Source organism: Neopsephotus bourkii, unplaced genomic scaffold, assembly GCF_033783945.1.
Source record: "Neopsephotus bourkii isolate Nb327-2 ecotype Australia unplaced genomic scaffold, CSIRO-AGI_Nbou_v1 NB_168, whole genome shotgun sequence".
Classification (NCBI taxonomy): domain Eukaryota; kingdom Metazoa; phylum Chordata; class Aves; order Psittaciformes; family Psittacidae; genus Neopsephotus; species Neopsephotus bourkii.
This window is the reverse complement of record NW_026900684.1, coordinates 18,258,926-18,273,906: the sequence shown is the minus strand read 5'-3', so window position 1 is coordinate 18,273,906 and position 14,981 is coordinate 18,258,926. Positions and strand designations below refer to the sequence as shown.

At 43.6% G+C, this 14,981-nt stretch overlaps 1 protein-coding gene across 1 annotated transcript; it reads left to right on the top strand.

The window, feature by feature from the left end:
• The first annotated feature begins 2,243 nt into the window (after nt 1-2,243).
• Nucleotides 2,244-13,177, top strand: ERI1 (exoribonuclease 1). The gene is made up of 7 exons (XM_061374114.1): nt 2,244-2,391; nt 3,276-3,451; nt 5,704-5,911; nt 7,144-7,227; nt 7,879-7,988; nt 10,808-10,922; nt 12,779-13,177. The coding sequence occupies exons 1-7, from the start codon at nt 2,311-2,313 to the stop codon at nt 13,019-13,021; spliced, it is 1,017 nt and encodes a 338-aa protein (XP_061230098.1). The 5' UTR covers nt 2,244-2,310; the 3' UTR covers nt 13,022-13,177.
• The last annotated feature ends 1,804 nt before the right edge of the window (nt 13,178-14,981 follow it).

Below are 14,981 nucleotides of genomic sequence, written 5' to 3'. Positions count from 1 at the left end.
TGAGGTAGAGTGAGAGGGAACCTCAAGGGTGATGTTGCACATCTAGCTCATCTTAGGGCTTGCCAGGGTACTTGGGTGATGGGACACCTTTGCTTTTACTGTGCTAAAGGCAAAGAGGTCAGAGAAATATGGTTGTTTCCAACCTGCCGCAATGTCAGGATGCATTTGATAGTCTCCTTTTGTGTTCTTTCTGTATTGTGTCTCTGCTATGAGTTTGGGGGACTTGGCATTTAAACAGAACTAGAGAACAGATTGGGACCTAACCTGCCTTGTGGTCTCTCAAATCAGATGGAAAAGACTGGGGACTGTGGAAGCTTGGGTTATCTCCCCTGCAGCATCCCCCATACTGGAGTTCCACAGTGGCTGTGAAAACTTAATAGTGTATGTGGGTGCTGCTTTCCCAGGAACCCAAGATGTGCTTGGCTGTGCTGTAGCACCAGAGCTTACGTGAGGTTCCTGTCCTCTTCTCTTTGTACCTCTGAGGTAAAGTTTGTAATAGTGGCTCCTTCATCTGAGGAGTCGGATACACTTGTGTTAAAGGGAACTGCAAATGGTGTTTAGGAGCTCACTAAGTGAGATGAAAACCCATGAGCTCCCTCCTGCAGAGCCAGATCCCAGAGTTCATCTCCTCACGTGCCCTTTGGATTGGATCTTGGGCTGGCATCCTTGGAACGGCAGCGCAGGGAGGTGGGGATGCTGCACTGCAGTAAGCACAAGAAGAGGCAAGCCACAAGTGGGCCTCCATGTAGCACTCATCATGCGCTTCATGGCTCAGTTCACGGACTGTAACTGCAGGTATTCATATACTCGACATCACTGGGCAGGACTCTGCGCACACGTACATGCATGCCCAGAAGCACACGCACCACACCCACACTTGCCCACACATCCTCGCCAAAACGACTGAGAATAAAAATGATCTCAATCTCAAGGGGAGGTTTGGCTCTTTGATTCGGTTTTGCTCTTCCAGTGCCTCCTTGGGCCCTGCCTCTGGAAGGGTCTGCGCCTCATTGTACATCTGGGGTTTTCCAAATCCATTAGGAAAATTTGTTAGGAGCACGGTTAGCAAATGACTCACAAAACCAGCAGGAGATTTGGCATTGAGTGGGTCTGAGCAGGGAGCCCCTTGTTTGGGTTAACATCTAGGAACCATTGCCCACTCCAGCAAGGCAGGTGATTTCTGGGCAATGGCTTTTTCCCTGCTGTATTCAGGGTGTTGCATGGGTTTGCGAGGCCAGCTCGGTGGTTCTCGTTGGTACCATCTTTGTTTCCTTGCAAAGCTTGGTTCCCTCATTCTTCAGAGGCGAGAGCAGTCAGGCTGATGGCCTTCTGCTTGTAGCAGTGCCTGCAGGGTGAATTAAAAGTAGGAAGTAAGTCCCTTCCCGCACAGCCCCAAGCGGCTGTGTGACCCCACTTCCATCACCACTCTCATCTGGAGGAGACAGGACTGATCTCTGCGGCAGCCCCACCGAGCACGGGGGTGCTGCATAGCAGGTCACGGGGAAGGAATGTCAGCATCTGCAACAAGCTGCTGGTGTGCCAGAACGATACAGGGGGTGACACTGAGAGTGGGTGCCTGAGCCCCAGCCACAGCAGGGCAATAAGGAGACGCTTAGGGGCTGGCATAAGCGGAGGTGTTGAGGTAGCCACATACACTGCCTCTATCACATGGACTGAAGGGGAATCTCTTGAGTATGGGGCTAGGCTGTGGGAAGCACCAGCAAGAAACTTGATGCATGCCAGAGGTCTCTCCCCTTTGCCTTCACGTCCTGGCTGAGAAGGCCCCTGTGCCATCTACGCTACCTGCTTGTTGGCTGCAGGTTAAAGGCTAGGGGGAAGAGCATGTGAGGCGGTTTCACAGGGCAGGAAGGGGATGGGGTCAGCTGAATCGCCCCGGTGGCCGTGTCCTGGCCTCCCACACACTATGGGTGTCCCGGATGCACATTTAGGACGCCCTCAGTAAAGTCCCTTTCACAAGGAGAGGGACGTGGAAGCATAAATAAGCTGTCAGTCCAGTGCATCTTTCCCGCAACACAGAGCTTCCAGAGAGCTGCTGTGACCCCAAACCCAGGAGGGTACTCCGCCAAAGCTGGGGAGGGTATGGCAGGAGCACGGCAGCAGAGGTGCTGCGGAGGCGATGAAGCAGGTTTCTATCCCAAGGCGGTAAGGCGGCGGCCGGACCGAGCCGCTGTTCCGGTCTCACGACGGGGGTGGAGGTGGAGCCGGCGGCAGCTGGGCCGTCCTACAGGCCAGGGGCGGGCCCCGCGCTCTCCCCGCCCCCCGACGGGCGCCCGGCCCTCCGCCGCCGCCATGGAGGAGCAGAAGGAGAACCGCCCGCAGGCAGCCCCGAATGAGGCATCGGCGCCGCCCGCCGCGGCCGCCCGCCCGCCGGTGAGTGCGCTGTGGCGGTGGGAGGCGGCGGCTGACCCCGCTGGAGCCGGGCATGCGCCCACTCCCGCGCCCCTGGCCCGCCGCTGCCCCCGCGCATGCGCCGAGGCCGCCCCGCGGCCCTCCCATGGCGGCGGCGGTGCTTGCCGCGGCCCGAGCCGTTCCGACGGGGCTCGGCACGGCCCGGCCGGGTACCGAGGGGGCGCCTTCGGTGCCGCGGGCCCTTCCGCCTGCGCCCGAGCCTGGGGGAGGCCGCGGCGGCAGCGGGCCCGGGGAGGCCGGCCCCATTTACGTGCTTGTCCCACAAAGCGCGCGAATAGCCGTTTGGAGTAGAAGTGCGTGTAGTTCGTCATCTTAATTTACTCTTTTATTTATATTGCACATATTGGCCATCTGCCCGTGTGTCTCAGTCAGTGTGGAATCGGTATCACGGCGGACAGGGCCTTGAGCAACCGGGGGTAGTGGGAGGTGCCCCTGCCCAGAGCAGGGGGGTTGGAACTGGGTCATTTAAGTCCCTTTCTAACCCAAACTGTCCTGTGATTCTGGGTAGTTGAGGTGCCGAGAGGAATATCTTGATGCTGGCTAAGGTTTTGCGGCTCATACCAGAGAACTAACTTTCTCTGTTGAAATTAGGACGCCCATTTAGACGTTTATCTGTGAGAGCTGCTGATAGGCACGACTTCAGACATGTACATTACTGTCCCATTATTCTGTCTGTCGATTTTTAGGCTTCAGTACTGATTTCCTTCCCTGTCTATAAGCTAGTGCACCTGCAGTGTGAAGCAGTGTGATGCTTCACTGCGGTTTGGTGCCAAGATCGTTTAAATCTTAATGGTCTGGCCTCTTGGTTTCACCTTAAATGACCTTCACGTTTCTCTTTCTTCTAGGGTAGGCAGCATTGTAGGATCAGTGACCAAGAAACTAATGGGAAAAAGTCAACTGCCAGTCCAAACGACTTCAGTGATCCGGTCTATAAAGAAATTGCCATGACCAATGGTTATATCAACAGAATGACCAGAGAGGAGCTGAGAAGTAAACTTGCAGAGTTCAAGCTTGAAACCAGGTTAGGCTGATTTATAAACCTTTTGGTTTATCTTTGAGAGCAGCAAAGACACAGGGAATGAGTATTTTGAAGTTTAGAAATACACCGTAAAGCAAAAAGCAGACGCTTCACCAAACACCAGCTGGTTTGTGTGCAGTCTTGATGCAGATGTTGTTGGGTTGTTGCATGTGATGCTGCTTCATGTGTTACCAGCAACGTGTGCTGCCTCAACTGCTAACACAAAGTGGAACAATATGTAACTGTAGAGTACTTCTCAACACGTATTTGGTCAAGTAGAACTGCAGGGGTTCTCAGGTGGTGGTGCAGACCTTCAGGGTATAGAAACTCGCTTCGGGGCATACATGGTTTTGTTTACTGTACACACTACAGATCTGATACTGGCTGGAACCGCTGTGGTGGTAGGGCTTGGAATTTAATCGATGCAGAGGACAGGTACCTTTAGATGGAGGATTTGCTAATCTGAATAGATGAGGTAGAATAATGAGAATAGGTGAATATGTTATTAGCTGCATGTGTGCTCACTGAGGAGGAGGAAAGGGCTGGGAATATAGAGTGGTTCTTCCTGGAAATGACCTGCAATACTGTTTGATATTACTGTGGCAAAGCAAATTTGGGATGTTGAGGTCAGCTGGGAAAAACAAAGTGTATTGTGTCTGTTTGCAGCAGGAATGAGGAAGTAGTACTGGTGGTGGGGAGTTGGCAAAGTGAGAAGCTACTTCTCTAGGGGAAGAGGGAATATGAAAGGTGAGAGTATAAAAGGAGAAGTCTGGCTTTCTAGAGAAGAGGATGTTGGGGGGGAGAGGAAGGAACAGAGGTTCCTTTGAACAGAGTAACAGAAAAGAGACTTGTATGGGTGGGAAGTGCAGTCTGTCTGCAGATGTTCTGATGCATAGCTTTTTTAATTCCTCCTTTGGTTAAATGGATTTAGCTCCTCAGGAGGAAAAAAAATTATCATTATCTGATAATTTTTTGTAAACCAGTTTAGATTTGTACAGCTGTTCAGCAGTTACCCTGATTTAAAAACAGAAAGCAGAATTCAAGTAGTTAAGGACGTGTTTGTGGTTACCTCCTCACTTTTTAATTTTCTATTTGTTTTTATTCAGTTGTAAATGCAGAAAGCTTTAAACTTTACTTTTAGCTAAGCTAGACTTACCTCATCAATAAATTCAGTTCTGTTGGCCAGAATATGTCTACATGTAAACAGTAGTGCATCACCTCAAATGTAGAGAACTGAGCAGACTGCCACACACCAGTCCTTTTCCTTGGGGTTGTTCTGATAGCAGATCATCTCCTCTTTCAATTCCATTTATAGGTTTGATGAAGAAAAAGGTATTTTTCCCCTCCATTACCTTCCGTACTGTCTCAACTTTGAATGAACTGGTGGCCATTGGGTTAAAGTAGCTTAATAAACCACAGTGAAAAAGACTTACCTGTGTTTGCAGAAGCAGCTGATGTTCTCAAATGCAGGTTTAGTAGTCTGATTCCACTTTTCTCCTTGTGGATCAGTGGGCTGCTTTTCTGATAATACCACTTGCTACAAATAGCTATTACAGCTTCTGTGGTTTCATTTGCAATGTGTAACTTTAAAAATAACTTCCTTGGAAGAGTAAATTATCTTGTTTATTCAGCTCTGGTTTGGTACATGGCAGTTCTGGCACCTGCGCTTGCATGTTATAATGTTTATGTTAAAAAGATGCAGTAACTTTAGTCACTTGCTACTGTGAATTCATGTGTTGTCCATGAACCTCCTGAAAAGCAGGATCCCGAACAGGAAGTTTTTCTGACAGCTGAAATCTCAAGTACTTTATTTTAATTGAGTTACTGAAGCTCAATTTTAAATTTAAATTGAGACTAATTTAAAATGTGGATGTTTTAGCTTGATTCTGCATTATCTGTGTCACTGATGCAGAAATATCTCAGGCATCAGTCTCTTCAGGCAGAGGGCACAGGGAAATATGGATGAAGCAGTACTGTGCTTCCAGGTCCAGAGGTCATCTAGGAGCAATCTGCAAAGACTTGGGCTTTGCAAAAGCTTTGGCTGCTGTGTTATTTGGTGATGTTGTGGGTGATATTGCAGCCTCTGCATTACCCCAGATAATGGATGGTAAAACTGAACTCAGACTTCGCAAGTGATCATGCTCAAAATTAGGTTCATAAATGATAAACTTTCAAATGTTAAACAGAGCTTTAGTTCTACAGTGGTGGAATACTCAGTCACGTGTGAGTGTGATCTTTGTCACTTATCTCTTTAGAGGAGTAAAAGATGTGCTGAAAAAGAGACTGAAAAACTATTACAAGAAACAGAAGCTGATGCAGAAGGAGCCCCTTAGAGACAGCTGCTATGACTACATCTGTGTTGTTGACTTTGAAGCAACATGTGAAGAAGGAAACCCACCTGAATTCGTACATGAAATAATTGAGTTTCCTATTGTCTTACTAAACACGCATACCTTGGAAATAGTAAGTGATCTGATTATTGATTTATTATTTTCTTCCATAAAGACCTATCTTCTGTGCTTCCTTACATACATGTAGAACTTTCTTTCTGTTCTTAAAGTATCTGTTACAGATTGTGCTGTTGACTCCCTCTATTTATATGAGGGACTTCCAGTTTCCCAGTCGTCTTGTCCCCTCCCTACTCCTTTCCCTGCCTTCAGATCCACAAAGCTGTTTCTAGGACTGAAGGGATTCACCATGAACAGGAATTGGCAAATTCAGTGGTCCTGTGTGAGGCAATGTAAAAGAGACTAATGCAGAGGCCTAAAAGGGTGGTTGAGTGAACATTCCTTCTTGTCAGGCTAGACTATATCCACAGTGTACCTGCCAGATTGACAGCTGTGTAACCTGATTTTAAACATACTTAGTAGGCATTTGGCAGCCTTGGGTGCTCTGTTCCAGTATAGCTGTCTTTTAGAAAAAACAACTTGCTGTCTAACTTAAACTGTGACTCTGAAATGGAGGAAGTGCACCCACCTCTGCCTAACGGTTCATTTATCAAGAACTTCTTAAGAGGAGGAAGATTTCTAGTAATCACTGTGGTGCTGCATTAGAGTGTAGCTGCATGTATGACTTAACTGCAGAAAGAGCATTGTGAACATTACTAAGATTGGTTTATTACCTTTAGAGTAGCAGGAAATAGAGGTTTTGTATAGCAGCAGGGGTCTGGGGCTTTCTTCTTCCTATGAAACTTGAATATAGTCATCACTCTTGCACTGCTCAGTCTCCCAGAGTGAGCAGTCATTGTGTTTATCTCTGGCTGGCTGGCATCCAGAGGAGTGTGACTTATATGCAGCCTCTGACATGTGTGGCCAGTTGCCTTCCTTGAGTTACAGTTGAGCCTTTAGATACCACCTAAAAAGTTTCAGTCTTTTGTCATGCCTCTCACTTCTCTGGTACTTCCTCATGCTTTCCTTTTCCACTGTCTGACCCTTTATTACAGTCTGTCCTTCTCCCCTCTTGCCCACATTCCTGTTTTCCGGTGTCTCCTAGCTGAGGGGAAGGACATGTTGTGGTTGGAGAGCCACCTATCTGTCCCGTTGGGAACCTCATGATGGTCAGTCAGCAGGCTCTTATTGGCTTTGGAGGTGCACACACCTTTTTGACTCCAGCAGGATGCAAGTAGTTGCTACTGCCTTTTGGGTATAGTCAAACCCAAGAAGTTGCCTTGCTGCTGAGTGATTCTCTGATTACAGGAGGACACCTTTCAGCAATACGTGAAGCCAGAGATTAATCCCAAGCTTTCAGACTTCTGCATCAGCCTGACAGGAATCACCCAGGTACTTTGCACTTTTGTTTTTTCAGGGCAAAACAGTATGGAAAAAAAAAAAAAAAGATGTGGTGTTGATGTTTTCAGACTGGTGATCTTTCAGTGGTCATTTTTCTGTAAGGGTTATTCTCTTAATCCTCATTTTCCCCCTTTCTCCCAATTATCACAGAATTGATTTCCCTGAGTTGGTCATTTAGTTGTTTGTAAAGGACTGTAGGGCAAAGCATTTACTTTGTAATCCATGTGCAGCAAATTAGTCTTTAGCAGAGGAAACCACTTTTGAACTGCATCGGTTCCTTTTCTAAGGTTTTTATTCTAAAGGGCATAGAGTCTTGCAGTGGCTTGTGATCAAGTGACTGAGCAGGAAGGAGTCTGGGAAACAAGCTCAGAGGCTTTAATCCTGACTAACCTTCATGGATGCTGTTTGGAGGTTGGCTCTTATTGTGCTTTTGTGGTGCCTGTTTTTAAGTTCAGAAAAATGTGCCCAATTGTCTGCTTATCTCAGTGTGTGACCTGTTTCTAAAGATTCCTGTGAAGCCAACTGAGTGAGTTAGTGAGTGCCTGTATACCAATAGAGTTCTTACACTTCCTGCTGGTTTGGTTTGGGGTTTTTTATTTTAAAATGTTCCTCACTGATGGTTGGGTTTTTTTGTTCTCTTAGGACATTGTTGATAAAGCTGAGACATTTACTCAAGTTCTGCAGAATGTCATAGAGTGGATGAGACAGCGAGAGCTGGGAACAAAATACAGCTATTCCATGTTGACAGATGGGTATGTCCTTATGCAGCCTTCAGCACAATCTAAAACTGCGAAACAGTGCCTAATCTTTGTGAGAGCATTGTTAAATGTGGATCATGACACTGCCATTTTGCCATTTTATTACTGTTTTAGCTTTTGGGAAAATCAGACAAGACGAACTAAACAATTTGAAATGAAGCTTAAATCCATTAGATGGCACTGTTTCTTTCCAAACTCTCTTCATGCAACTAAATGATACTGAAAAGACTTTTTACCCTTTTTTTGTTGTTGTGATTCTTTGTTTACATCTAGCTTTCGTATAGCACATAATACCTGAAAATAACATTGTGCAGTTTCAGTTCTAAGCATCTTCCGTGCTCTCCTGAATCTGAGGTTTCAGAGATGTGTGGTGGTTGTGTTATATCCTATGTTTGTCAGTGTTGCTGTTAATACATCCTGCATCTTTCACTAGAAAGCAATAATGATTATGCTGTTTATAAAACAAGGAGAAATGGCTAGCACAGAAACCTCTCTGTGTGGATCTTGGTGAGTCCCACCCTCTGACAAGCTTTGTGGGTGAGGGATTGACTAGTCTTTTTAACTGCCATCTGAACTTGCTCTCTTGCAAGGTCTGTGTGGAAAATCAAGTTCCCTAATGACTGCGGAGTGAACAGATCTTGAGATCTAGGTATATCTGTGGTGCAGTATTGTTCTTGTGACCTTAGCTGTGTTACATGATGAAGCGTACTGTTGAGCCTTATGTAGTACTGCCCAGGGATTTTTTCTGTAGGTGGTGCTTGCTTTTTAGCTGTGAAACACTACTGTTCTGTTAATGTGTCTGCTTTCCTTCCTTCTTTTGGAATGAGGTATTCAGGTAGAACAGGGAGTTTTTAACATCAGCCATGGTTGTGGTTTAACCCCAGCTGGCAACCGAATATCGTGCAGCCACTTGTTCACTCCTTACACCAAGTGGGATGGGAAAGAGAATTGGGGAAAAAAAAGTAAAACCTGTGGGTTGAGATAAGAACAGTTTAATAATTACAATAAATGTAATATAATAGTACTACTGGTAATAATTATGATGATGAAAAGGGAAATAACAAGGAGAGAGATACAAAACTAAAAAGTGGAGGGGGGAGCTCAAACAAGCAAACAAAAGCCCCTCAACCCGACAAACAGCAGTGACGCACAGTACAATTGTTCAGCACCTGCTAACCCAGCCCATTCCTAAGCAGCAATTGATCCATTATGGCCAACTCCCCCCAGTTTATATACTGGCCATGACATGCTGTGGTATGGAATATGCCTTTGGTTAGTTTGGGTCAGGGGTCCTGTCTCTGCTCCCTCCTGGCTTCTTGTGCCTGTTCTCATGTTCAGAGCATGAGGGACTGAAAAGTCCTTGATCAGGGTAAGTGCTACTGAGCAAAAACTAAAACATCAGTGTGTTATCAGCATTATTCCCAGACAATCCAAAACACTGCACCAACTACTAGGGAATAAAGTAACTCTATCCCAGCCGAAACCTGGACACCTGCATTGAGGTGAATGGTGCATTTTCACGTTGCTGTGCCTGTTGTTTGTCTTCTGTTGTGCTGAATTAAAAAGGCAGTTCTCTGCTGCTCTGATACAGTGACAATATTGATACAGAGGGAGATGAATCCCAAAACAAAACTGGAGTTCATGAAAAAAGAGCGTGGGGGATTTTAGTATGACTTCCTAACGCTTCTGCCAAGTAAAACACAGATAAACAGTGGTGTGAAAAATAATGTATCATAGGAGATGAATGGATACATAACAGAAGCTTTTTTAACTAACCCATCTTAGTGACTGGGAAATTGTTTTTTTGCCATGACACTTTTTTCTTACACCTCCTAAATATCTGGACAATGACTACAAATCACAGGTCTTTTCAGCTGAAGAACCTGTATCAATGAAATGCCATTGTGTTTAGTGTGAACAGTGAAGGCATGTAGAAGCTGTCACACGAGATTGGAGGTGTACAGTTTAGATCTGTGTACACCTTAAAAATAAGGAATTAAAATAATGTCATTCCAACTTTAAGTAATATAAGGAACTGTGGTAAATACTGCTATTTGACTAATTTTTTACCTATTATTAGGTTTCTGTCTTTGGAAGCAACAGTAAATTACAAAATGCTAAAGCAAAACTGATTCAAGACTGGTTGTATTACTGGGCCTAAATGTATCTGGAATTCCCCTCCAGAGGAATCCCCTCTGTGAAATTCCTTAAGGAATATAGGTGCAGTGAAACCTCTGCCATATGGGTGAGATTGCACAGATAGCTGCAAGATTGGGGAAGAAGGGCTTTATCTTAGCTTGAAGCCTAGAAACATGTTGGGGTGCAGGCTAGAAGTGCATAGGGTTGTAGTTTCATCTTCTTTCCATGAAGGTCTGGTTTCTTCTACAACTAGGTGCAGTCTTGTTTCAGTAATCTATGTGAAGCAGAGAGATGCATGCATACCCATTTATTTAGGAAATTTAAGGTGTCACTTGCTTCCCCAAGGGCTTCATAAGCATCTAGTTTATTGGCAGTTTTTGGAGTAGACATTGTAGGTGGAGAGGTTGGCATGCTGTTTTTTGTTTTAACCTTGCTGGACATGAAACCATACTCGTGAAAACCTTGCTCATGTCATTATTTGTTCTCCCCATGATTAACAAATTCATATTAAAAAGTCCTTTACCGTAAATGTAGGAAAAGAGCTTTTCCTAAACTGTTTTCCTTCTACTAGTCACCAAAGAAAAGCAGCTTTTTGTGCTACAGCTGTGCAATATGTAGAAAGCAGAGCATCTGAATTATGTATTACTAATGTTTTTCTCTTTTGACTTTTTAAGATCTTGGGATATGAGTAAATTTCTGAACACCCAGTGCCGTATTAGCCGTATCAAATACCCTTCTTTTGCCAAAAGATGGATCAATATTCGCAAATCATATGGGAACTTCTATAAGGTTTGTACAAATTGTTGTTTCTCTTGCAGGAAGATTTGGTTTAAAAGTCTAGAATGTCCTGTTGTGCTTGTCATCTTTCCTTGTGTAGTATCAAATTACCCTCCCTAAGCAAGTTGCCTGAGGCCTGATTTTTAATTCTGCTTCATGCCTAAATCTCACTTTCCTAATTGAAGATCATATAATTTACTGCAGTTTGATTGTAATCTTCTTTTCAAGAATCAGGTGTACCATGAAGGATTGTCTGAAGATGACATACCAGTGCTTATTGATCAAGTTCAACTGAAGTAGTTGACCTAAAAAGACTTTATATTGATTTTTTCAATTATTTTTTCTTGCTTTCGTGCAATATGCTATAAAATTAACTTGCATCACTACCCTCAGATATCTGTGCTTTTGACAGTGTAATGGGAGAGAAAGATTAGGACATACCTAATGTGGAATCAAATTGCCGAGAGAAAAGTAGCACCAAGTTCAGTGCTGAGCCTTATTACTGCTTTCTTTCACTGTCAGGTTACCATAAAAGGGGTTATTCAAGTTTCTAACAAATTCCTAGTCAGTCTACACTAAACCATTTGTTTGAACATGATTTCAGCCGAGCTTATGATCTTCTGTTGAAGGGCTCTTCCATACTTAATGTAACCTTCAGAAAAAAAGAGGTTAACATTTAACAGGAGAAGAGCTTTACATTGGGCTGGGCAAATATTACAGGGTTATTCCATGTCTCCTATTATTGTGCCTTCTCTGCATAAGCTTTTCTGTTGGAAACATGCTGGAACACAGAACAGTCTTGTTAGACCAATCAGCTTTAACCTAGACAGACCTTTCTCCTTTTTGCATTGAGAAGTAAGGGTGTTCAATGAAGAGCAATGGAAGATTGTAACTTAGAAGGAATAGCTTCTTTTTATTTTGTGTGATTTTTGTTTTTACAAGCAAATTATTTAAGCATTTATAGTTGTTCAGTGCTTCTGTTTAGCTATTCTGTGCTGCTTCTGTTGTTAAGTAATAGTAACAGATAAAATTAAGGACAAGGAATGTATTATAACTTTCCTGTGGAGTATCTCACAACATGCAGCATGTCTCCACTGCCCAGTCTGTGGGTGTTGTTTTTGGAGCTGCACATTGCCAGGTTTTGGCAACTGTGTAAGTCATCAATCTGCCTAGCTATTACATCCAGCAGTATGGTGCAATATCCTGGAGCTTGTCATGTCCCACGTTCCCCCACCCCAACCACCCCAAGAGCAAACTGGAGCTTTCCTTCAAAGTTACCCTTACGTTTTCCTGTGACTCTTCTGAAGAACAAATGTATAGCAGTTAATCAGAAGAACACTTGGGTGTTTTGCTGGTGTAGCACGTTGCCATGGGTAAGTCAGTTAAGCTTCCTTGTCCATGCTGTTTGCCATCCCTGTAAACATGGGTTGCTCTAAGTGTTCTTGATCCTTTCCTTTGGTGTTTGGAGGCATCCAGAAGCTTGAAAAACAAAATCTGATACCCTCTGTAATGCCACTTTGGGTGGTAATTCCTTTTATGTAAGGCTGGTTAAAACTAGGTAGACCATGGCTTCCACTGTTGCCAGTGTTGGGACATCTTGAACTGGTGCTGGTAATGGTGAGAGGCTCTTGACATCATTCTGAGTCTAGACAAGCCCCTGTTGACTGTGTCTCCTCTGTAAAAACGAGAGTGTCTGTCTCACCAAGGTGCTTTGAAGTTAAATTGTTAGTAATCTGTCAAAAGGCAACATGAAAGTAGTATGTGACTGAAGTAAACTTAAAATCTGCATATGTTTCTGCTGCATTGTGTTACATTAAAGACTTTGTACAGAACCTAATTCTTGAATGCTGTTCACTTTCTCCCATCAGGTTCCTAGGAACCAGACCAAGCTAACAATGATGCTTGAAAATCTGGGTATGAATTATGATGGGAGACCTCACAGTGGACTTGATGACTCTAAAAACATTGCAAGGATAGCTATAAGGATGCTACAGGATGGCTGTGAACTGCGGGTGAATGAGAAAATGCATGCTGGACAACTTATGACAGTCTCCTCCTTGGCCCCCTTAGAGGGAGCCCCTGCTCCACAGATGCCCCGCTACAGAAACTAGCAGTACAGGGATCTGCCTTAGGAACTGCTCCCAGATACCCACGAAGGACTGTTACAAACCGTATTGAACAGACACCTCTGCCAACCTGTCTGCAGTGCAGAATCCAGAAGCACCTTAACTGATCGCCTCTATTGAAATAGAGTGTGGAAGCTCTTTGCAGCCTGTGTTACAGTATTTGGTTTTTTCCTTATGTTATTTTGCTGTTGCTTGCAACTTACCCAGTAGTAAAGTTGATACGTGGGATATCTAGGCAATCTACTAAGCTTTTAAGAATGTGTAATTTAAACACATGCAAAGATCGATTTGGCTTGTGCACAGCTGTTCCACCCCAGCCTGTGGGTAGTATATATTCGCTATGCCCTACTCTTAATGATATCTAGGATCTGATTATTCATTGCACACAAATAAGACATGGCTGGAAGAACTGAAATAGTGAGTGGTTGGGCTGGCCTTTCCTGATAAGGCAGTCTTCTAAGGGCTCCTGCTGGTAACTTTCTGGGGTTTCTTACAAAGTCTAGAAGAAATGGGAGACTGTTCATGAGTTCTGAAGCAGTAGAAAAGTACTGTGTTGTCTGGGTGTTGGTTTTGTTTTCCTTTGAGGGATGTGTTTGTCTGCTTCCATGCTGAATAGAAGAGCTGTGTGTTGAATAAAAATTCCATTAATGCAGCATGGTAGTAATCTCCTTTTAACTTGTATTTAAAAAGAGAAGGATCCAGATTTTCCCTTTGAGGATCATATCTCCTATTCCTGCTATACTCATAGCTGCACTTCATTTAGTGTCACTTTTGGACACTGTCAGCCATGAGTGAAGTAAAAATAGGTTCAAAACATGCCAGGTCATCAGAATTTTGTGCTGTGTGGTTATTACACAAAACAAACCAAGAAGCTTCTAGTTCATAGGTAAATACATGCGCAACTATTTTCGGTAACATCCTGCGCCTCTGCCGCCATAAAGCTGTGCCTTTTAATACAATTTTATTAGCGAATGCCACATCTAATTATTAACAACTTCTGCTTTCTTCTTAGGCCCCAGATAAGGTGATACTCAAAACAGGTCATGCTGTTAATTTGCTTTGCTTGCATGGGCTGTTAATGAAGTACAACATCAATGCGATCAGCTTAGAATTGGAATGGCTTGTTCTGCAATGCAGAATGATGTATTTTGGTTGCTCTTAGTAAAAAAAGGAGTTAGATTGGTTTGAAATGTGAAAACTTTACTTCAGATTCGTGTAAGAGAAGTATTGGTCAAGTCTCAGTTGCTTCATATGGAGGTGGAAGCAGGTCCTTCTAGGGTTACAGATTTGGACAGCCACAACTGCTTTAGAATGTTCCGTTTTTTCTGAAAGTAAATACTTGTACTTGCAGGGTTTTTACTTTAAAACTTTATTAAGTTCCTTTCTGTAGTAGCCTTTGATGTATTTTCAGAATGTATATTTTTTCTATTTTATCCTTTTATTTAGAAGGATAAAATCCAGATCTCTGGTATGCTTACCTGAAAATACCATTTGTTAGCCCATGTTTGTACAAATTGTTAATTATATATTTGCTTTTCACCATAGCAACGGCACTTGTTGTTTCTGAAGAACCATAGTAATTTACTACTTTGGAGTTACTGTGATGCACATTCCTATGATAAAGTTTAGTCTAGCTCAGCAGATCCCCCTTTAGGTGGGGGCAGTATCATAGACTTTGTCACTACAGTTCTGTAACCAGGCTCACAGACCAATGAAGCGGTCTGACAAGGAAAGGCTTTGTTACAGGTTATACTGCAAGTTTCCTAAGTGAAGAGCTGTTGTAATTTTACATCATTTAAGTACAGAGTTGTTTATTTTTGTTAAATAACTTCAGAAAGATATTATTTAGATAAGGGTTAAATAATAATTGTTTTCTGTTTACTGCTTGAGTAGTTTTTTATCAGTAAGTTGCAGAAATCTATAGAATTATTCCAGATATTATTTT